The 25,458-nt window shown below is 37.6% G+C and overlaps 1 protein-coding gene and 1 long non-coding RNA gene across 4 annotated transcripts in view; one reads left to right on the top strand and one right to left on the bottom strand.

The window, feature by feature from the left end:
- The window catches only part of LOC121736160, a 326,212-nt gene that overhangs the window by 289,402 nt on the left and 11,352 nt on the right, over positions 1-25,458 (bottom strand). The gene's annotated exons all lie outside the window — the stretch shown is intronic.
- Positions 1,205-24,860, top strand: LOC121736140 (FHIP family protein CG3558). 3 transcript variants are annotated; one of them, XM_042127217.1, is made up of 16 exons: positions 1,205-1,450; positions 2,381-2,553; positions 2,895-3,079; positions 9,126-9,195; positions 9,688-9,769; positions 11,516-11,624; positions 12,125-12,285; positions 12,550-12,686; positions 13,934-14,020; positions 16,911-17,099; positions 17,526-17,876; positions 18,392-18,884; positions 20,103-20,278; positions 20,884-21,016; positions 21,559-21,678; positions 22,914-24,860. In XM_042127217.1, exons 2-16 carry the CDS (start codon positions 2,407-2,409, stop codon positions 23,156-23,158), a joined length of 2,685 nt encoding a protein of 894 aa, XP_041983151.1. In that variant the 5' UTR covers positions 1,205-1,450; positions 2,381-2,406; the 3' UTR covers positions 23,159-24,860. The 3 variants fall into 3 exon arrangements, with proteins under 3 accessions (XP_041983151.1, XP_041983152.1, XP_041983150.1); XM_042127218.1 differs by having other exon boundaries at positions 1,205-1,453; positions 16,932-17,099; XM_042127216.1 differs by having other exon boundaries at positions 1,205-1,453.

Here is a 25,458-nt window from a genome sequence, read left to right as displayed (position 1 = left end):
TTAAAAATAATAATTTCACTCTTTTTAGTTACCTAGTAAACTATCGCGTACTATACGTAGAATAATTAATACACTATATTATTCTACGTATCTTATTACAAGCTCACCGGTGAGCGAGACACAATAGAATAACAATAGATTTCCAAGAATCCACGATCGAAGGATTAATGGGAGTATAATCAGTATAAAACCGTTTCGGAGGAGTAAGGACACGAGAATTTTAAATAATTTATGAAGATAAGAAGATGTACTTATTTATTGTATTAAATATTAATATTATAAGGCACTTATTTAAAGGGGCAGTTGTAAATTGCTGTTTTGGTAAGTTAAAAATTGACAACATAGAGTATACATTATAGCAAGCTTTAGAGTGCTTCTAACAAGGTATGAACTGTAAGCACGAGTGTGAACATATTTTCCTATAAGCGTCTTACGATGGCGCATGGAACATCACTAGACTTGCGTTATACGTTTGACAAGTATCTATAGAACTTCTGCTTACGATCGGCACAACAGGAAACGAGCGATGCGCGCGCTCTATAGCTTGCTAATGTATACTCTAAGGTCACCCATATCATCTTAAAACGCACAAACTATAGTTGAAGTTTTATTTTGTAATTTTCGAAGGCAAATTACCTAATATTTTAAAATCATGACGGAAGGAGAAGAAGACTAAATTGTAATGTCATTTCGCGTTCATGTCATTAGTCAATTATCTGTCAAGTGACAAGTGGGAGTTTTTGGAAGAATGTGAAAGAGTGATGTTGTGTTTTTATATTATTTTCCTAAAATTGTGTTATCTGGGTTTTTAATGTGTAATATTGGTAGGATATTAACCATTAAATATTCGTTATCGTGCACAAGTGTGGGAAAGTGATGTAATAACCAGAAACGTGCTCTTTTGTGTTCCCTCCAAAACTCCATCAAAAGTTTCAGTAAAGCGTCCTACCACTTTACTGAATCGACCGACTTGACTTCTTGACTGTATTGACTTTATACTTAGACTTTGACTAGACTTTAGACCTGACTGACCTGATGATAATATAGAAAAAATTGTATAAAGAATATTGTTTTCCCGCCATAATATTATACTCGACACTGGCCATGGTTATAGCCGAAGTGCCATTATATGAAAAAAAAAAAAAAAAAAAAAAAGTGACAAGTGTCATTACTTTTCACATTTGTCAATAATTGTCAATGTCAGTTAGGTTTTCGAGCGTAGGTAGTTGTTTTGTACTCGTATTCTCTTAGTTTTATTAAAAATTCCTAAAACTAAGTGAAATATTGGTTAACATAGAAATAAATACATTTATAAACCCTTTCCGTGATGTGCGATAATTTTTTACAGTGAAAATGTGGCATTAGTGATTTTACGTATGATGTAGTCCTGATGGTCTTGTGGTTTTATTTTGTGGTTGGATCATCTATTTTTGACTTCAAAGCCAACTTTAATGTACGTATCTTTATCTTCTTTTACAACTTTTTCCAACTTTTATAATGATATATTCCAATTTAGTAGTAGTAAGACTGTGATAGTAAAAATGAAATGCATAATGTCAAGGTTCAAATCATCGTAACACTAGAACACGGAAGATTCACCGTCTATTAGCTATGCTGTCCGTGCTGTCCTAGTACAAACTACAATGAATCGAATATCAAGTAATTTTTTTCTCTGTTATTTTTACAAAAACTAGTTTTTATTTTCGTTGAAATTGTTAACAATATTAATACCATTTTATGTACGGTACCAGCAGAAGTCTTTCTATGTGAAAAAAACCATTAATCATTTACAGTTTACACCATTGAAACAAGCAAGCAATTTTCTCTTTGAATTGTATTGTTTAATGATGTTATCATTGTTTCAATACAGCATTGTTTACTAGTGTGACCGACATAGTATAAATAGATAGTGAAAGTACCTACTAGCCTTTGTAGATGATAGCTGTGTAATTGTATGTAATGTTAATTCATGTTTTACTATTCAAATGCAAGTTTGTCATGTGTTTTATTATGTAAATTACTATATAACAGTAACTTTAGCACAATGCATAAAAGTTACATGACATTAATACTACAATCATTCTCTTAAGTACTGTCACCAACACTATTTAAGCCTTCGATTGCAGATTCTTGGAAACCTATTGTCCTCGCGGATGTGGCTGTTTGGGAGTTGAAGAGTTAATAATCTGTACATAAATGCTTAGGTTTCTTTAAATACAAAAATACAATTTTAGCTAGCCTAAATCCGGTTGCAAGTTATAAAAGAACCATCAGAGTATAGTGACACAATATTTGTTAGAAAATGAGCTCCTTTTTTGGAAAGCTCTGACCTAGGACATAAAAAGATTTGATCTACAGGTATGTATTTATTTTGTTTCAGATGAAATGATAGGAACATAATATAAAATGAGTTGGCTGAAGAATACTTCACAGCTGCTTGCTCGGCAGCTGACCAACACTCTAGATCCCAAACACAGCTACGAGCCGCAGGCTTGTTACAGCTCCTTCTGCAAACACTGGCAACAGGCCAATGATATCATACAGAAATCACAGGTAAAGTATAAGGAAAAGCATTAAAAATGAAACTTGTTTTATCACAGAGATTATATTAATCATGATTCATGGTAAAGAAACCTACACATTATTTAACATATTATTATTAAAACTTGTTTATAATTGTGTTTATAATTGTTTATAATTATTTATTTATTAATTCTACATTGATAATAGCAATTATGGTTTGTATCTCTCCTATGTTGTACCTAAGTATTAAAATATTGGCTTTGCTTTTTCGTATTTCTAAAAATTCTGAATGAAGCCTAAACAGGAAGAAGAAAAGGATAACAGGCTAGAAAAACATGTCAGGCGCAATAAAGCTAAATTTTTCATTGCAGCCGCAACATCTACATGATGATGTGCTGGGAGTGGTCAACCATCTGGAACAACTCACCACACTCTTGGAGCTGGAGGCCCGGGCGAGGGAGATCAACCGCATGACCAGCCCCGCGTCCTGCCTCGAGTACCTGCTCAGTGAGAACCTGCTGGACAAACTGTATGAGTGGTCAATTTGTACAGGGAAGTAAGTACATACTACTGTATACTATAATTTAAAATTTTATACATGTATTACTGTTTGAAGTGCTTAAAGTGTCATAATTACGAGTTATTCTTTCAGTCCTATTACCATACAAAATTTCATCACATTTTATTCATTGGTACATTGTTCGTAACTTAAAATATGTTTAAGTGTTAAAATATTTGACCCAGCTCATCATAGAGTATTATGTAAAATAAAAATTTTGTATCTACGAGTTCATAATATGCATCAATTTTATATTAGATGTGTTCTCGGGTCAGATTTTCGTATAAGGAATGCTATGGATAAGCCAAGTAGAGTGTACTGTTACATAGGACAGAATATCTTGTGACTTCGTGTGTGAATTGTATCTGTAAATAAGTTAGAATGTGTCAATATTTTGTAATAAATAATTGGTGTGGAACTGCCGTAATCTAAAACTAAAAGCTAGTTGCTCTTACAACTCTATGTATACGCTTATGTTTACTGTAATAAGAATTCTATAGCCTAGTTACCAAACAAGTAGATATTGGTCATTGACCTATCGCTATACGTCTTTTTCACCCGCGAACCAATGTTATATCGATTCTACCAGGACGCTATAGCCATGCGGTAGCTATATTTTTTCGTGTTCTTAAGACATGTATAATTTCGGCAATAATAGTTCGGAGACAATTATTGCCAATGGAGCGATCTGGAGCAATTAGTGGAGCAATATGGAGCAATTTATTTCATATCGCGCAATGTCATATCGCTCAAATATTCGATGGCCACATCACTCAATATTGTATTGCGCAATATTGCTGTTTGTTGCCGCAAATTGCTTGATGTAGTCGTGATGTCAAAGTTGACGAGAATTGACTGGAGTTGAGCAATTTTAGTTGCCCGTATAAGCGCACCATTATGTAGGTCTGAAATTATAGTACCTAAAGTTAGAGCTGCATTCGAGTTTAAGGAAAAGGAACACTATGTAATATCTGTGATATTACATAGTGTTCCTTTTCCTCTTTGTATGTTTAAACTAGGTTCCGTAGTATCTAGTATGCGTCAAATATGCCATACTTATCGGCTATCGCCTTTCCTTCCGCGCAAAACGACGTATGTTTTACGCGGCTTCCTATTTGCTATAATACCATCTCGATTCATGTTGTTATTAAGGTTCAAAACCCTATGTTATAAGGAATCGGCTGACAAGGCAATGACCCTAGCAGCTATAAGACATTTTTTATTTCATTTAAGTAGTTATTGCTATAAGTTGTAACTAAAAAAAACTCATTCACCCAACAATGGACAAAGTGAAAAAAAAATCCATTAAAAAAATCCTATGCTTCTATGCTCTAAGTCAGATAGTTAAGAAGTTGACTGTGTTATAAAAGTTGACCAATAGTGTTATGCTATAGTAGGGGAGGGGAAGGTGCTATTTGTGTAGTCACTCGATCGTCATGGAGCTTCTTCAGAGTATACTAAACATCCCTATCTTTAAATCTGACAGATCCGATGACATTTCAATATTAAAAAAAATATTTAACCCACCAGGTGAGAAATCTGATTTCTATACCATGATAACTAGACACATGTCGGAAGCCTATACAAGCATAATCTGACACGCTCGAGCTTGTCCAAAAATCCCCTCTTCCCCTCCCCAACTACTAAGGATTCAAAATTCAAAGACATGAAGAATACTGACAATAAACTTTAATTTCTTAGCTTTAGTCATTGCTGAGAAAAATCGATATCGCTACAGCCAAATTATCAAGGCGTCACCTTAATTTTAAGAGTGCGTGCGCATTGTTCATTTAAAATTTTCGAATATATGCAATATTTGTCGCAATATATTGTAATTTGTAAGAAGTTGTGTAAAAAACTTTCCTGTTTCAAGGTGACTGATGAGATATATACATTTTAAACTACATATTTTTATTTTATTATCATTATAACTACATTCTTTAAATACTTTATGAATTCATAATACATAATTGTACATGAATAATATATGAGTATGCAAAGTGTTAATAATAACAGTAAGTACTTTTTTAAATGTATATCTAAGAAGAAATATATTTTCTTAGATGTTTAGTCTGTACCGTAATACAATCATAATACTAAAAAACTTATTAAAACATAGTAGGTACGCTCTTCAAGGTATGCAGTGAAATATAATAGCTGTTCTGGTGTTAAGACATTGATGTGGTATATCGGATCTCATACCTAGTACGTAAAGTGCTCTTTACTTCCTGCAGTTCCAATCTTCAAAATTAAATAGAAAGACGTCCTATCGTTAAATATTCTCTGTAGTCCAGTGGCTTAGAGCTTGGCTCTACACAGTGGCGACCTTACCCATTGCGAGGCCCTGGGCGGAGGCCGGAAGGTCTTTACGAGGTCCTGGGTGGCAGGCCCTTCGTCTGACGAAAAAATACCTTGCGGGGCCCTGGGCGATTGCCCTGTTTGCCACCCACTAGGGCCGCCACTTGCCGCAAGAATTGACCAAAACCATTTAGAATCGTTTTGCTTACGTAAAATACTATCTTAGTAGGACTATGCCCAAACTACTATCCTATATCTGTGCCTAAAACGGTTATTATAATGCAGGCCAATGTTTGACAAGCAGAATGATCATCGATTGGCTTTTTAAAGAAGCCTTCTTCAGATCTCTTTATTTTTCTTTCTCTACTTGTAAGTTTCTGCTTTCTCCTGAATTGTAGTGGAATATCTTTCGTAGATTTAGAAATATTTCCTGTCACTTTGTGTACAAGGTCAAGGTGTAACAAAGTCAAAACTAAGTGATAATACTTTAAGGTGTGTATGTGTACATTGTATAGAATTACTGTGAAAGTAGCAGCGCTGAAAACCATTTTTTTTTTGTGATTTTTATGGCCAAATGCGCCATGAATTTTTCTATACAAAGGTGAAAAAGAAAGTTAGGTTTAATTTAGTATTATCATTTATCACTTAGTTTTGTTTCATTCTGTATACGTACCATGCACTGTTTTAATAAGTACTCACCACTCGCTGTCTACAGTTTCTTACACGGTATTCGATGTTATGTATGGAATATCTATCATTAATTAGTCTCGTGTATGATAACCCATATCCCCCTGTGGCATACGACCTTTGTAACCGTGACCAGAATGACTCATGTATACGTCTCTAGGTTATTGATAGTAGAGCACGCCTTGTACGACGAAGTGATGTTTGAACAAGGCGTGACATAATTATTTATTAGTATGTATCGACGAATCGCTCGACTAGATGGTATCGCTAAGTCGCGCGCTCATGTGTGAATACGTATTTCAATCAATCAATAAATTTTCATGACATTAGTACAAAGATACTACATAATTTATTTACCAAACACGGTCACAGTCATTCAACACTGACCTAGGCGTAGACATTTCCATGGGCGTAGCCACACTGGGGCAAGCTGGGGCGCTTGCCCCACCCTGGCTCTGACCTTTATGGTGCCTAACTAAACAAAAAAAAAATTCAACTAACTACAATCATAATATCCGCACAGCTCGACAAGGCTTTAAATGAACGTGGCGAAAAAAGGAACTAACGCTGCCATCATTCAAAAACGTCATTTTTAACAGTTCTCCTTTACCAGCAGCGCTCCCGCCGCTTTGGTAGGTTGACTGCTGCCCCACCCTGAACCTGGCTACGCCCATGGACATTTCAACTAAGTATCAGTTTACTAGATGACGCCGGCAAAGCCTTTGCGTCAAAATTCGTCGCGCGGGAACTGAACCGATTTTTTATCTGTGAAGTCTGAGAATCTCCATACAAAATTTCAAAAAAATCAGTTCAGTGGTTTGGTCTGGAAGAGGTAACAGATAGACAGACACACTTTCGCATTTATAATATTAGAGGTAGTATGGATTCAGCGCTAGTGTAAAGACTAAATTTTAAGACTGACCGAGCAGAAATTTTTAAAATATATGCCTTTATTAGCAGCATCGATTACCGTGTATCGTGTTACGTAACTTATAAATATCTCCGAAAGCTAAAGTATGGGCTTTTCCTCAATACAGAGAATATAAATAATTAAATACGCTAGTCTACTACAGATTGGCAATCATGGGTTTATGCAGAGTTATCATTTATAGCAGCGCAATAATCATTATAGTATTATGATCTTGATTGAGAATTATACTAGACCCTTAGGGCATTATCACACTGGCGATTAGCGAGCGATTTGAAAGCGACGCGATTGCGCGGCGTGCACGCAGCTTGCCTTCGGCGTTTTGGACACTCAGCAGCAAAATGGATTCTGACGTCATTCCCTAGACGAGTCTACTATTGTATAATGATAATCTGTGTTATAGACGAGTGTACGAAATGGCGTCCACGCCACGCCGCGACGACGCTGCGCTGTCGCGACGTGCGCGCCACTTACAATATATATTCTGTGCCCTTACTGTGCTGGCCTATGGCCTATCAGAAGTAATTATCCTACGAAATTAACACCTCATAGTCATCCATAAGCCTGGTATATAGAAACCGGTCATCCCAGAAAACCTATCAGGTAAAGAATATTACAATTCTCAAATCAATCGAATCAGTAAAATAGAAACTATCACGTTTTTATTATGTAAACTGACAGTAATATACATAATAGCATGCAAATGGTTGTTCCTCGTTACCATAACTAGTTCCTGTCGAAATGTACGGGAACCGCTATAGCAAATTGGTTTGTCGTGGAAGATGCAATCATGTGAAAGTCGTCATGACTCCGACCCTGAGAAAATTAGAGATTATTATTAGATCATCGTAGAACGGCTTTTGTTTCAAGGCATTTCAATAGGAGAATATCATTGTTTTTACGCTAAAGCAGCCTTTCCCAAAGTGGGCGATAACGCAGGGGGCGTGTGTGGGCGCTGAAGGTCTGAAGGGGGGCGGTGTGGAACCCATAAAAAAATGGGGGCGTTGTGTAGAGGCTTGGGGGGTGATTTATTTCATCAGGATGCATTTTAAATTGAAACAATGGGATATAATTTGTTCTTAAAGTGGGTGGTAGACAAAATAAGTTTGGGAACCCCTGCGCTAAAGGCAGCACTAGCAAAGACAGTAAAAAAAAGTTTTGTTCAACATTTGACAACGTTTCTGTCAATATTCTGATATGACGTGTCTGATTTTAATATTTACTGTATGTGCTAATGAAGTTATCTGCTCCGACCTTTGCGTCTTCAGTCTTCACAAAGTGTGGGGAATAGTAAAAAATCAGTTACTTAATCAGGGCCTAATCCCCTACCCTTTTCCCTTCCCTACCCTCCCCTATTTCCTTCCCTACCCTCCCCTATTCCCTTCCCTACCCTCCCCTACTACCCTATTCCCTCTTAAAAGGCCGGCAACGAACCTCTTCTGATGCTGCGAGTGCCCATGGTCGACGGAAGTTGCTTTCCATCAGGTGACCCGTATGATCGTTTGCCCCCTTATTGCATAAAAAAAAACTTAATATATCATTCCCTAAATAGTACAGCAATACTCAGCTAGCCCACTTATGAATAATTCGCATTCAATAACGATAAGGATTTATCAAATACTCTTATCGTCTCACGCCTTGCTAATAATGCAGGTGCTGTTATCGCGTCCATATTGAAAATATGAACCTTTAATGAGCTTAAACAAAACAGCTTTGTTGTTAATCCATCAAATATTTATTGATAAAAAAACCAAATAGCATTGATTCATTTTCCAGAATTTTCTTATTGAGTTTAAAAAACTGTATTTTAAGTTGAGACAGTGACATTACTTACTTAACTTTAATCAACCCATCAATCCCCAAGCGGCAGCCGGCTGCTGCATAACAATTGAAAATCTTGTCTGTGATACCCCCGATGGAGGTGCTCATGAAGAGTTTGACACAAAATGGAGCTTATGACGTCATCGCAATCTTCATTAAATTAGAGTTATTAAGTTATCATTAAACTCTCTCAGAGCGGCCGTAAATACTTAAGACTTATTTTCCAGGCTTTTCTTACTAAGATATTATTAGCTACCTTCTAATTAAAGATGTAAAGAGGCATTAAGAATCTTTGTGTCCTTGTTACAGGTATGAAAATGCAGTTAAGTTGGAACAACTCAAGATATTTAGCAAGCTCATCAGCCATTACAGTTCTCAGGTAAATACTAGTAGGCTTCTATTCTATGGATACTAATATCCATACTGTATAGACTTTATATCAATATTACGGTCTGTCCCTGTCTGTCAAACGACTTTTTAACGTATCAGATAAAAACAAAACATTTTATAACTGTAAACACTATGCAGTATGCACAGAGTGGTCCTTTAATAAGTAAGGTGGTAAAAGTCTAAGGAAAAACAAGATACGACCGTTACAAATTACTATAACTGCTTGTACTAATTTACCTGGCCATTTAGCCAAGACTTTTTCGTTATAGCTTCGTTATAGAATCGCCGATCAAAATGTATGGAATTGACGTAAACGTTCGTTATCATGACGTTGAAGTTCGACTCTTCTTATGTCAATTCCATACATTTTGATTGACGATTCTACTATAAAGAAGCGATAAAGAAAAGATCTTGACTCACTCCCCTGGTGTCTTAAATATTTGTGTTGCGAAGTTAATAATGATGAATTATTTAATTGCAGGTGATAGCAGCCGAGCCTTTCCTCCGACCCCTACTCAAACTGCTCAGTGGCTTCAGAAATCTAAACCCGCCCAACCTCGAAAGTAAGTTAAAATTTTGCTTTCAAACTCAATGATGTTTTATTAAAGATGGCGTATGCTCATACAAAGCGGTCCTCAGAATTTGTTCCTGTACGACATAATATAAATACCTACCTCTGGTATATCTATAAATTACAACAATGAATGCGACAGATAATACGTTACGAATGATATAGAAAAGGATTGCTATATACTTTGAGTTGCACATCGGCACGCATGCGCGATTATTCTGTCACACGATTATCTGTCCTTATCACGCTGCAGTTGTCGTCCGTATTTTCTATCCTTTTTTAGTTTAATTTTTTGCATTAAATAATTTGTCGATAATATTGGAAAATCTATACTAATATTATAAATGCGAAAGTATCTCTGTCTGTCTGTCTGCCTGTCCCGCTTTCACGCCAAAACTACCGAACCGATTGTAATGAAATTTTGTACACAGATAGTCTTAAGCCTGAGAAAGGACATAGGCTACTTTTTAACTGGAAAAAAGGGTTGTAAGGGGGTGAAAATGCGTAAATTTGTTCAAATTAAGTTAGTTCCAAAAATCCATAATAGATGGCGCCATGCCGTCTCCTACATCGCACTGACGCTTGCTCAAAAGTCTTTCTATAAGAGGTGGTATCACCTTACATTCAGGTTTCGATTTTTTTCGATTGTTATTTCTATTCTACGTTAATAAATAACTCAGTACTTTATCTATGTAGTGAGCAGTGACGTAACCTATCAATGATAAATAGTTTATGGGTAAAGTTGTGTAATGGGGGGCTAAATATACTTTAAAATTTGGCATAAATAAAGTTTAATTTTAAAAAATGAAATAAGTTATACAGTGCACACTGCACAGCTGTTATTGGGTGTTTTGATTTAAGGGGTACCAGGGTTTTTTTATAAAAGCTTTTGACACCAATTTTGTTGACATCGCGCGCTATAAACTAAAGTCCACGCGGACGAAGTCGCGGGCAACAGCTAGTATCCAAATAAAAATTAATTAATTACTAGATGTTTTCATGTACTTACTTGTGGTACGTAACTTTTTCATCCTTTTTTACCTTATAACTATAATTTTTGCATTTCCTAAAAACGCAGCTTGGGATTTTAAGTCAAAAACGTGACACAATGATATTCTAACGTGACACCTCGTCGCTCACTCGCTGCCAACATGCAACTAATTCAAAAGAAGGGACTTACCTTCATTTGGCCGTATCAGACTGTACGCGCTAGTGCGATATCTACTTTTTTCTATAATAGAATATCATAGTTCAAAGTATAATACAATAGGTTATATTACTGCAATGTTTTTACGTTAGACAGCAGCACCAGCATAGACTGTAGACAAAAAGTTTTGTTCGACGTTTGACAACGTTTATGTTACGTTGTCTTCTGATATGACGAGTGTAACATGTTTTAGTCGGATTGTTTACTGGTACACCATCTATTAATAATCTGATTGACGGAATATTGATGGTTATAAAAAGTTCATATTAAAAATATGATCAATCCATCAATCCGTGGGTTAGACGATCAAATTTTCGTCAATCTTTACCGGATTGATGGATCAGATTGATGAAAATTTGAGATACTTTGAGTTCTGGGAAAGGAGATAGAATACTCTTTATCCCAGAAAAATTTTACGTTTCCCGCGCGATAATCGAATTTTGTGTGTCATATAGTTTTTATAATAATTGTTGTCTTCAAATGAGTACTGTTTTGGTTGCATATTGAGTAAAACTTTTTTTCAATTTCCAGATCAGCTGGTGACACTGTTGAATCAGCTATGTGTGGTGCTGATGCAGAATATGAAGTTCATTGACCTGTTCTTCCTCATGGTACAAACCGCCAACGGCTCGCAGGCCGAGTGAGTCTTATTTTGTTACAGTCACTAGATCTTAAACCATACAAATAACAATGTATGTGTGTCTATTTTTTGTGAATTTGTCTGTCTGTCACCGTTTACGGTATGAAGATACTTTGTGTCCTGGGAATGACATGAAACAGGTGATGAAAACGTTGCGTACCCGCGACATGCTCGGTACGCCGCCGCGGCGTGTCCGCGACGTACGCTGAATCTGCTCGCTAATCGCTATTATTATAACCTAAGAGTCTTACGCCAGTATTCTTAGTCGTTTCCTCCAGATTTTCTCGAGCCGACTCAACCTTAAAAATTATGTCACTTTTTCAACAAATCGTCGTTGTTTCCCAACGACGTTTTGTTGAATAAGTGACATAAATTGAGTTTTTCTTGAACAAATGACATAATTTTTGAGAAGTGAGGTTGAGTCACGTGAAGGAAAAGGACGGGTGATACTGGCATTACAATTTACACTCGTATTATATTATAATAATCGTTAATTTCAGGTTCATAATAGGTCGTCTGCTGCTGGCGTGCGTGCACCGCTCGGGCGCGGCGGGCGCGGCGGCGCGCGACGCGCTGCTGCTGTGCGCCAAGATGTCCGCCCGCTGCGCGCCGCTCGCCCGCTGCCTCATCACCGGCGACGCCTGCCACATCTTGGCGCCAGGTGAGCTACAGACTATACTTACCGTATGTATGTATGCGTGCACCGCTCTTGTACTTTTCAAGTAGCGCATACGGCATACCTAGAATAAAGTGACTCGTTAAATTCAATGTGCGATTGCACATACGTGCTGTACGCACAGTGCGTACGTATTGCGTCGCACTTTGCGTTTACATTTGATGTATTTACTGTGTATAAGTCATATACCTTGTTACGATGACTTAATGCTGCCATATATCGTTCATATCCCTATCCTATATTTTTCAGGTCTAAGCGGTCTATACTCTGTGCTGCCGCGTACGCTGCCTGACGACGTGCACCGCCTGGCCCCGGACGACGTCAACCGCGTCCACAAGCTCACACTGTTCGTCGACTCGCTAGAGTTCTGTAACGCTGTGGCTGAGGTTAGTATCCGAGCTATTTCGATTATAGACTCTAGCGCACACGAAATAAGGTCAACTTAAGAGAGCGACTAACCCAAAAAATCAAACATCGTCCTTCTCTCTTCACACTCACGCCCGTCTTTCATATTCCAGGTGAAAAAGGACGGCGCGGATTCATCGCCTAATTAGTTTTTTCTCAATATCCCGATAAATATACAACATTTTAAAAATCCGCTAGGTCGATCTCTCAATGATAGAATTTTATACAATGTGTTAAAATATTAACTTAGTTCAATGCACGGTTATGGCAATAAATGAAAAATTCGTGAAAATTAGATGCATCTTTGTGATTTTTTTTATCGAGAAAATTTTAAGATATCGTGTTTTTGCTCAGATCGAATTCTCGGAAATATAATGTAGTATCTAATTTTAGAAAATGAAACAATTCGGGGCTCATTTTCAAGTATACAAATGAATTATAAAATCGACACTTTAGAGTTAGTCGCCCCCTTAACGCTAACTGACGACGACGCCTGTCCACAAGCTCACGCTTTTGTCGACTCGCTTGACTCGTAGAGTTCTGTAACGCTGTGGCTGACGTTAGTACTCCTAAATTCATACGATTGTTTCCTGTACGGTCAAGTTTTGTTGAAAAGTAGACTTTATTTTGCGTGTGCTAGAGTCTAACACCCGTATACTAAGTCGTTTCCTTGAGATTTCCTTCACTTGACTAAACCTCAATCCTCAGAATTTTTATAAATTGTTCAACAAAACGTCGTCAGTTGACAATTCATTCTTAGCCTCAGATAAGTTCCTTAAAAGTCAATGACGTTTTATTGAACAAATTACATAACTTTTGAGGACTAAGGTTGAGTCGATTGAAGGGAATTTCGAGGGAACGGTTAATAATATGGACGCTAGACTCTAGCACACACAAAACTTCTTTTCGTTTTCCAAAAGTTGACAATAGATGGAAACGATCACTTTTTTTAAGAAACGCGACTTTGTTTTCGCGTTTTAGGACCGTTTAGTTGATTTGTAATATCTCCGAGAGTTTTTAAACTAACAGAGCCATTATTTCATAGATGTTCCTATTTTTGAAAGATCCTTTAGTTACCAACAAGAAAATATATTCTTTAAGACTAGTCATTATCATTAGCCCGCTCGGTGCTGGAAAACTTGGGTTTGTCTATCTTACAATTTCGAATCAGGGGTTATTTGAAAATTTCTTAATTGTTTTTTTTTATTTGAGGTCATTATTTTTTCAGGTTGCCCACCCTTCCATCAAGAAGCACCTGATAGATCTGCTGTGCCAGGGATTCCTGGTGCCCGTACTGGGCCCGGCGCTGTTGCAGGTAAGCGTCTTCAGCGCATGACCGTGTGCTTACTTACACATGTGGTGAGGTGCTGGTTTTGAAGGCTTACCATCGAATGAAGTTGGGTTTTCATTCAATCAGGGATGCCGTAGGGTCTATCGTGTCAATTGTTGTGTCAAACAACTTCTTTTTTTGAGGGCAATTGGCCTACTACACATTTCTACCACGGCAACTCCTGTGTCGCCAGGATCGACAGTGGTAACCAACCACGAAAACCCTTTGATATGATCTCAGGGCCCAGGGGTGCCCGAGGGACAAGCTAAATTTTACGACCCGCAACGAAATTAATCAGAAGAAAGATAGGCGGAGTAGGAGATATCCGAAACACAACAAGTGTGTCGAACAACTGTCATACGAGTATGTCACGAAATAGCTTTCACATGTCACGATATAGCTGTCATATGCCGGTCTGAAACGACGCGACGTTTGACACGAAATACCCTTCCGTACCTCAGGTGGCAAATTTTATATCGACAACCCTCATTCAATAGATAATAAATAAATAACCTTCGCTTAAGGTTTTACAGACTCATAAAACAGTTTTACAGTATAATCTTCAGTTATAAATATCATGAAATGTTTTACTAGACCAAATCTTTGTCTTTAAAGTTAAATACCGAGAACACTGAGAACACAAGATTATAATTTTGTGTACTAGTAAATGATAGTTTCTTGTTAATAATAATATTATTATTATATTAAATTACTATCATAACATTGTTATGTTTTACCATTTTGAATTTGGTACAGTTCTGTTAGCAAATAATAAATACCATGTGCAAGTTCCGAAATAAAACCTAGTATACTAACCAGTGCTCATGACGTCAAGTATCCGACGCCAAATTGTACTAATAAGACAGACGTGACGTATAGTATGTAATATTTGCAATAATGATATCTCAACAAAGCCATATACTTACATGAATGCACTAGCGTAGGTATGTTTAGGAATAGATCAAAAGTATGGCGTCGAGTCATGACGTCATGCGCACTTGCTAGTACACTGGGCTATGTTTCGGAACTCATACAAATATACCTAGAACAACTGATCGCGTTGTTTACTGGTTTATTAGTTTACTAAATGTATATGTATATATTACTGAGTAAGGCAGTCTGAAAACACTCGTTTGCCGTGTTCGTTTTCCATATTCGGAAATCCGAATGCATGGAATTAGAAAAAAATACATTAACTGGCGCACACGTTCGATTTTTTCCAAACGGAACCATTTTCGCACGTACGTTCAAGTGTTCGCGCGTAAAAAAAAACTAAGGTTTGCGCTAGGCTCACGGAATCGTAATTCCACATAAGGAAATCGAATACGGAAAATGTGCATGCGGCTGGCCTTAAAAGTATTAAGTATTATAAGTATTTGCTGACAGAATTGTAATGACACGCGAGTGTCCATATTGGTGTGCTTACGTGGCGCGGTTGGTACATGGTGGGTTGTGACATTGTAATATAAATCATAAAACCATACACATAAAGTCCTGTTTTGAATCATTTGCTTCAAGGCGATTGCTTATTTAATACAGTGTTAAGGCACATGCGATAATTTACACTTGCACCTAATTCTTAAACATTTTTTAGAAGAGAAGAGCAAAGTTAAGATATTATTAGGTATATATTTAAGGGATCATAGGATGTTAATTTTATCCAATACAATGTACACACTTCAATCGATTAAATTCTAGTTATAAGATGTATCTTACATCATACATAGTACAGTGTTACCTAATTCAATGTTAAAACTACCATTTTAATGGTTTCCGCATTATGTTTTTTTAATGCTTTTGCACCTTTGTGTTTTTATTTCTACTATTTTCCTTCTTGTCTTTAACAATTATAATGCACTGATGAACTAACTAAAACTTCACTTACTACATTTACTATTAAAAACAAAATACATTTTTTTTAAATAAAACACAATAAATATTAACATTCAATTCCGTTTAAGTGTTTATACGTGGGAGAGCCATGCTTCGGCACGAATGGGCCGGCTCGACCGGATAAATACCACGTTCTCACAGAAAACCGGCGTGAAACAGCGCTTGCGCTGTGTTTCGCCGAGTAAGTGAGTTTACCGGAGGCCCAATCCCCTAACCCTACCCTATTCCCTTCCCTACCCTCAACTATTCGCTTCCCTTCCCTTCCCTACCCTCCCCTATTACCCTATTCCCTCTTAAAAGGTCGGCAACGCACTTGCAGCTCTTCTGATGCTGCGAGTGTCCATGGGCGATGGAAGTTGCTTTCCATCAGGTGTCCCGTTTGCTCGTTTGCCCCCTTATTCATAAAAAAAAAAGTGTTCCTTAATTTTATAATTTAGAGCCATCGCAAACAGGGTGACTTGTCGTCGTCAGACGCGGCGTTGTCGTTTGCATCTAGCGTCTTGTCGCGTCTAGTCGCCGAGCTGTCGCTGACGCGTGTCGCCTAGTGTGCGCCTACACTCATACAGAAAAGCGATATTCAGACTGTAAAATATTACAGAAATAGGCAGTTTACCTACATATTAGGCTATTGCATAGCTTTTAATCAAGAAATTCCGTAACAAAAATAAACCTAACACCCACCCATTCCGATCGGCACAGCGGTGCGTCGTCTAATGACGTTTCAGTTCGGCAGACTTCGGCACGGTGTTTGTGTGCGTGTAGACTACCTTTACCCCCGTCCCCGTAGTCCCCGAGTGCCACATGTACTTACTATTCACCATCCCCATGCTTTGTCTGTCTGAAAATCGCCTTAATGCAATACATTAAGTATTAACACACATATCGCATGTGTCCTACCACTTCGCTTATACAATAAAATACTAAAACTTATCCGTAAATCTAATCTGAACCCCCCAATAACCAACCGCGCGACGCACCGTAGACGAAAGCGGCACCGTTACAGAGCGGCGTCGCGGAGCAAGCGGCCGCTACGGCTTACCTCGAGCTGTTCATACGCTGCTGCGGTCAAAGAGGTCTGCTGCGAACGTTCCTGCACTTTATATTCACGTACCAGTACGATGGGGTTAAGATCTTCGACGTGCTGCTGGGAAGGTTGGAGGGGAACTCGCAGGTATGTTGTTTTTTGTTATTTTGTTTGTTGGTTATGTAAGAGTTGTTAATATTGTTTTATTGCATTGTCTGGATGCCAGGTATTTATAATAAAAAAAATATTCGTATTCAATACATATTTTCTTTACTAGCTCAATAATTTTATTAATTGTATGCATGTTAATACAATCGTTCGTACCTTCGGTAAGAAAAGTGGGTATTGGAAAGATATTCTCAAAATATGATGTGGCCACATCGTATTGTACAAAAGTATGATTTGTTATTATAATTATTATCAATTTTGATATAACACACATGTAACTACGACACATATGTAATTACTTTATTTACGCACGTACGCAAAAGTGCGTACACGCACGCAAATATATACGCACACACGCTGCTAACATAACTTTTACATCATATTAAATTAGTTATTCCTTTTCAGCTGTCCCTAGTAACTCTCTCGCTTATGGAGACCCTAATCGATCTGAACTGTGAAGACGTGATGATAGAATTAATCTACAAGTACCTCCTAAACGGGAACTACCTGATGTCTACATATAGAAATAAAATAGGCGATCCAGACTTGTATAGAGACGCAGCAGTAGCTTTCCTGAGCCTAAGGCCGAGGGTTTGCAAGAGACCACTAGAGAAAACCCAGCAATGGGTGGAAGAGTTGGCGCTGAGTGGAAGAAGAGTTTTAGATTTAAAGAGAGAGAGTGACAGGAGAGTTAATGGAGTACACGAAGATATCGCACTGAACAGTCTAGTCCAGGAAGTGAAGATTGATTATGGGGTGAGTTTTGATTGAGTTTGTTGAAAAGAGGGTCATATTTTTCGCGTCAGTGTGTTTTTTTGTTTCAAAAGGAATCATTGAATTTATCTTACAAATTACATACAATCGTGTTTTATTAGATTGTTACATCAATGACTGTTTAGTAAGCTAAGATGCTTTTTCAAAACGAGATTCTGGATTGAGTTTTTAACCTTCACGAGGAAAGAGGATCTTATCTCTTTCGCACAGAGAAAAGAGTGTGATGTTATGTTTTGAAAATAGAAAGTCATATTTATTCTATTCTACTATAAATAATTCTGCTTACATATTGTTAATTTCAATAATATATTACGCGTATAAGTAATTCTTAAAAATATACAACAATTAGGGCCTGTTTCACCACTCCCTGATAAGGCTATCCGCCAATTAACTTGACAGATCAAGTATGGGGAATCTGTCAAAAAAGTTGTGAATAGCCTATTAGGCACTTTATCAGAAAGTGGTGAAACAGGCCCTTAATATATTTTTCTTTACAGAACCCAAACGAAAGCCTGTACGGCAACTACCACGCTTACCTCTGCGACGCGCGATTCCAGATAGTCTCTAGAACGATCGCCTGCATGAATTGGACGTCCAAATACGACGCCATCCTACCCAAGCGAGAAACGAACAACAACAAGGAAACGAAAGAGATAGACATACACGCGCACACGAGTGCGAAAGAGCCGGATAGTCTCATATCGATATGCACCAGTGGCTACGATACTATCAAAACCAGTGAAGCGTCAGAGAAGGAGGCGCATAGTCTCAACTCTTTGAATGAAGCGGAAAAGAACGGGATGGAAGATAAAGAGCACGATAGTTTAACGTCCATTAGCGATGAGTTCGACAGCTTTAGGTTCAGAGATGATGATGATGAGGGCTTCTGTGAGGATTCCTTCATGAAGAGTATAGCGAAGACACCGGAAGATAAGAGCTACGAGGAAGTGCATTACTTGAGCTGCAGGGTCAGTGCGGATACAATCATAGGTAAGAATTTTATGATAATCTATACTAATATTATAAATGCGAAAGTATCTCTGGCTGTCTGTCTGTCTCGCTTTTACGCCAAAACTACTGAACCGATTGTAATGAAATTTTGTCCACAGATAGTCTAAAGCCTGAGAAAGGACAAAGGCTACTTTTTAACTGGAAAAAGGGATTGTAAGGGGGTGAAAATGCGTAAATTTGTTCAAATTAAGTTAGTTCCAAAAATTCATAACCGATGGCGCTAAGAGTCGTCCACATCGCGCTATCGCTTGCTCATAATATGTGTTTCTATAAGAGCTGGTACCATCTCAAATTGCTAATTTCGATAGTTTATGGGTAAAGTTGTGTAATGGGGGCTAAATAAGCTTTCAAATTTGGCATAAATAAAGTTTAATTTAAAACAATGAAATATTATGTGCACACACTGGACAGCTGTTTTTGAATATTTATGGGGTACTAAGGTTTTAAAAAGCTTTGACAACAATTTTGTTGACACCGCGCGCTATAAACTGAAGTCCAGGCGGACGAAGTGGCGGGCAACAGCTAGTGATTTATAATGAACCCTCTATTTTGCTTACAGACTTCATTGGTTCTGTTGTCGTCTATTGTGTCGAAGAAATAGATTTTTATAATTAATTTATGATATTAAAATAACCAAGAGAACATTAATTAGTATTCGTTATAACGGGCCTGCTTTTGTATAAATCCAGGATGTAAACACAGTGCAATGTAGAATCTAAAGTGTTTGTATTATACAATATCCCGTTTACTTAAATAAGCCTTGTTACCATTGGGTAACATTAATAACATTGGTTTTATCCTGTATCAAGCGCTTTCTTAACCTCAGAGGAAAAAAGAGGGGTGTTACAAGTTTCTGTCTGTCTGTCCGTGGCATCGTACCAGAGAAACGGGTCTATTCGATCTTTTTCTTTAAATTAGACATGGTCGAAAGTGTTCTTAGCCATAATTCATCATCATCAGCTCACTCACTCCTGATAAATTTCGTTTTTGACGTGACAACGTCTAATAACTCGATACTACGGGCTGCATGCACGAAAAAGATGACGTCATTGTCCCGTTCCGCAAGCGAGAGTGCGGCACGAACGAGAGAGAGGCATGATCGGCTCAGTTCGTACTTGTCACATCAAACTACCGCCCGTAAACCGACTTTACAGACCAATTTCTTTTTAATTTCTTAATCACATTATAATTTTACAGGTCCCCTGCTATGCAGCCTCCTCAAGAAGACAGCGAACTGCCTCCAGTCGGAGCTGATCGTGAACTGTCGTGTCACGAGCATCATCAGCAAACTCGTGGCGTTCCCCACACCGATTATCGCCGCGCTGCTATGTCCCGGCTTCGTGCTGCAGCCGAATGTGCCTTCTTTGTTTCAGGTAGTAGGCTTTATTATTATGCGTCCGCGGGACCGAGCATTTCGACCGTTACACAACGAGATCACTAGTGATTGCATGTATGGTTGCTTAAATAAAATCGTTACATGCAATTGCTTGTAATCTCGTGGTGTTATAGCGGTCTACCCGTTTGATCGCGCGGACACATATAAATCGAATCTAATGCTAAGTACTCACATACGGTTTTGCTCGATACTTTTACTCCAAATCGAGCAATAACCGCCGTGTGGACCGCAAAACTGACAGCTTTCTAGGCTTGCTTCGTGCCGGCTCGATGGGATTAAATAAGTATGTCAAATATGTCATTTCCTTCGATTCGGAGTAAAACTATCGAGCAAACCCGTATGTGATTACTTAGCATTACACTAAGTTCGGGTTACTGACCGTCTTGTTTTTAAACGAAATTGGTTTATTCAAAATAAGTTAGCAACGCTACTCTAAGTGATCTATTGAACTTGAAAATCATTAATATATTCAAAGAAATAACTCTTTGATATACCAAATTGCTTCGGGAACTCACCCGACGAGCACTTCGTCGCAGAAAAAATTACCTTGCAGTTTTATTAACTGTAAACAAAATGTTTCAGATACTTAAAAAGCTGAAGGAGGAGCTAGACGAACTAACGAACGGTCTGACGAACGCCGGCGAACTAATCGACAAGGCGCGCGTGTTCCTCGTACAGAGAGAGATGGCGCTAGTGTCGCGCTCGCACAATGACGGTACGTGTCTACTAGGAGTGAAAGAGACGCATATATTAACGATTGTAGGCATCCGCGTGTTCCTCGTGCAGAGGGAGATGGCGCTAGTGTCGCGCTCGCACAATGAAGGTACGTGTCTACTAGGAGTGAAAGAGACGCATATATTAACGATTGTAGGCATCCGCGTGTTCCTCGTGCAGAGGGAGATGGCGCTAGTGTCGAGAACGCACAATGACGTTACGTGTCTACTAGGACTGAAAGAGACGCATATATTAACGATTACGTCGTCACCATGATGGAGCAACTACCATCGCCCATGGACACTCGCAACATCATAAGGTTTGCAGATGCGTTGCTGACCTAATTATTATAAGTATAAAAAAGTGGCTGCGACATACGGATTTTTTTCGATTTGATGATGACAAAATATGACGATTTGTGAACCGATTTCGATTGTTTTTTTTTTGTTAGAAGGAAGACAATTGAAAAGGGGTTATGGTATAATAGTGTTTGAAGTTGGTTTATTTTTTTGTTGTTAAAATAATTATTTCTTGTGTTTACAGGCGCAGCTCAAAAGCCCAGTTCGCCGGCTCGCCCCAGCGAGGAATCACCGTTCCGCCGCACGGAGTCCAAGCGGCGGAGTTTCTCCTCCAGTTTCTCTAATATGTTTGGCAAGAAGTCACGTAAGTACTTCATTTATTTAAATATCAAAGTTATCTATAAGAATTTGTAAATGTGAGACCGCACTAAGCGACACATAAAGTTAATATACCTAGCGGAATAGAGCAACAATCTCGAGCTGTCAAACGAAATCAAAATTGGTTTTCATCTGGGTGAAAAATATGTGTACGTATACACTTACACAAGCATGATTGAACATGAATTCTAAAAGGTTAAATTGTCAACGTCAAAAAAAGAGTGCTGCTGTCATGTATCACACGTCTTATTTTACCACGCAGTGTTACTGATAGTGACATCTCTCTTGCTCAGGCCTTTGTTTCTCTATTCCGCTAATTATATTAACTTTATGAAGCGACACTACGCTGCAGAAAACAATGTAACTGCGATGCAAAATGTCAGATTTATATTAAGTGTGGTATGTGAAGTGCCGCGTCGTACCACTGCAGCGTATAGTGTTGACTTGTACGAACTTAAATTAAGAGTTCAGAGATTTTGTTTAGTTTCTGAAAACAGCTACGTGGGAACTAAAATGTTTTATCTATACTATAATATTATAAATGCGAAAGTATCTCTGTCTGTCTGTCTCGCTTTCACGCCAAACCTACCGAACCGATTGTAATGAAATTTTGTATACAGATAGTCTAAAGCCTGAGAAAAGACATAGGCTACTTTTTTACTGGAAAAAAGGGTTGTAAGGGGGTGAAAATGCGTAAATTTGTTCAAATTAAGTTGGTTCCAAAAATTCATAATAGATGGCGCCGTGCGTCTCCTACATCGCGCTGACGCTTGCTCAAAAGTCTTTCTATAAGAGGTGGTATCATCTCACATTCAGGTTTCTTTTTTTCGATTGTTATTTCTATTCTACGTTATTAAATAACTCAGTACTTTATCTATGCAGTGACGTAACCTTAAACCTATCAATGATAAATAGTTTATGGGTAAAGTTGTGTAATTGGGGGGCTAAATAAGCTTTAAAATTTGCCATAAAATATAAAGTTTAATTTTAAAAAATGAAATATTATGTGCACACTGCACAGCTGTTTTGATTTAAGGGGTACCAGGGTTTTTTTATAAAAGCTTTTGACACCAATTTTGTTGACATCGCGCGCTATAAACTAAGGTCCACGCGGACGAAGTCGCAGACAATAGCTAGTATCAGATAAACCTAAGATTACGTAGCTGTCTACAGGAACTCTTAAATTGTAAGTATGTATTTAACAAATAAATATTTTTTCAGCATCTCCATCACCTCACAGTCCACAGAACGCGCAAAACTCCACGTACCTGTCGCCAGCACAAAAGAGGCCCATATTCACACAAGAGGCCTATTGGAACCAGTCTATTACACTACGGTCCATTCTGAACGCGGTCATACTAGAAGAGTGGCTGAAAGAGCTCTCGGCACTATGCGAGGAGCACGCACTCAGATTGTCAGCGGAAAACTACGAGGACGACAATTTCGTACACACGGTGGCATTATGACTGACAGCCGCGGCCTCGGAGGGCAACACAAAAAGCAAAAACTCACTAGACACGTCCGTTTGAATCGTAGACTGAGAAACTACATATCTTTTGTCTCGCTCACACATTTTTCTAAACTTTTTAAAGATTCCTTAGCATTTGACAGATGACATGACAGATGCACTATCGTCCCAGTAAAATCCGTCAATTAGTTTTTTAGTCTATGATATTCCTGTAAATATTGATCTATATCTTTCTCTTTTCGATTTTATAACACCAGTATTGAATGCTAAGGCTGGCCGCAAACACACATTTCTCGTATCCGAATTCGTTTTCCGTATTCGGAATTCCGTGAGACCAACGTTCGTTATTTTTATACGCGCGAACGCGCCGCTTTGCACTTGATTCGTACGTGTGAAATTCGGTCCGTATGGAGAAAAGCGAACGTGTGCGTCAGATAATGTATTTTCTACTGATTCCACTCATTCGGATTTTCGAATACGGAAAACTAAATGTATGTATCCTGCCGGCCTTAAACTATGAGAGATGTAGTTACTAGCGTAGACACTTAGTACCTTAGTGAGTACCTAATTTTATACGACTAAATGTAGTTTGCAATAAAAACTGTAGATGCCATGAACGTAATTTTGAACTGTGATTATAATATGTTCAAAAATTGGAACATAATTTATTGAATTAAATTTTTATAATTAATATTTTTATAAACGATACGCCGACGTTTAACAATACTAATTACGTAAGTAAAACAATTATATATATATAATAAGCTAATTTATCAATTAATTTTTATAAAAATATTTTAATGTCATTTTGAATATTTTAATTTTTGACTAAATTGGAAATTTAATTTGTTTTATAATTATATGCATTTTGTTATATTCGTACAACGATTATTTTATTATTAATATCAATTACTTATCACAAGGCTTTTTTTAATACTGAATATTATTGTTTTTATGGATTGTTTAAGTTTTCAAACTCAGTGTAATTATAAAAATTATATAGAAGCCATGATCTTCAGAGACATGATCCCATTAGGACAATATCAATACAGCACATATTAACCCAGTATTTTAAGAAACTGAAAACGCCATTTTAAGAAATAAAAGTTTTAAGATGGCGCAATGAACGTTCTATGATGGCGCCGGATTTGCGCGTGTGAGAGTTTTGGACAATATTTGTATTGTTTGTCGAATTTGCCGAATCATGTACAAAACGATTATATAAGTCAACAATTTTAATGTAAGTGTGTACCTACATTGTAGTTGTTATAACAAAAAACTAATCGAAAAATGCTTTTCCGTCCAAGCGATGTGAAGAGATATATTATATTTTTATATCGTCAACGAAAATGTGTTTATTTATTTTCATCATGATATTCTTTAAATTGATACATCAACAAATGAAATATAAATGTATTTATTTCATAATTTTCCGTAACGAACAAAATGTGGCAGGAGTTTCGAGTTAGCTGGCGCTAAACAAGAACCGAGTTCGAATGCTTCAAAAATGTTAACTTACAAGATACGTACTAACTTCAGACCGTTCTTGTTTAGTAGCAAGAATAGATAAACGACTGTTTTGTGCAATAGAAGCTCTTGCCCGCAGAGTGGTTTGTCTAAACTTGTTATGATTGTTTGCACAATTTAGATGTAGAATGTTTTACAAATTTTTCATATACTTAATTATATTGAAAATACTATTACTGCGTTTTATTTAACGAAGTTAAAAGTCTCTTGTCTCTGTGATTTTACACTAGCGCAAGAGTCAAACTTTTAGGATCAAATTACCACGTGAAAAATGCAATCATCAACAAATTAAATTAAAAAGAGATGGTGACACAAAATTCTTGGTCATTTGTACCAAAATGATGTGAAAAAATATTATTCACATTCGCCACCTCCCACAGGTCATGGCATTATCAGACTTCTATTTATGATCAATGATTATACAGAGAACTGTTAAAAAAAGTTTCAAAGTGGTACAAATCGTTTGGTGGAAGAATGGCTGCCATACCTTTGCGGTGGTATGGCGGCCATTGGGACCTGTTGTAAATGTATGGCAAGGTGATTTTCGTGAATGGCTACTCGACAATGATTAGCTATGCAAAAATTAGCCTGGTACAAATAGTTCAATAATTGTTTTATTTAAATTAATGTATTCGCGTCGGCATGGCTGTAAGCCACACCCGAGAAGTATTGCATTACGCTACCGCCTACTTATTTTTTTTCGACTATCTGAAAATACCAGCATTTTTGTGGAACGAATCGTTCGACACTCGTTATTTATCCGACGCGTTG

The sequence above is a fragment of the Aricia agestis genome, chromosome 18 (assembly GCF_905147365.1).
Source record: "Aricia agestis chromosome 18, ilAriAges1.1, whole genome shotgun sequence".
In the NCBI taxonomy this organism is placed as follows: Eukaryota; Metazoa; Arthropoda; class Insecta; order Lepidoptera; family Lycaenidae; genus Aricia; species Aricia agestis.
Note: the sequence above shows the minus strand (reverse complement) of the source record. Positions and strands in the feature narration are given on the sequence as shown.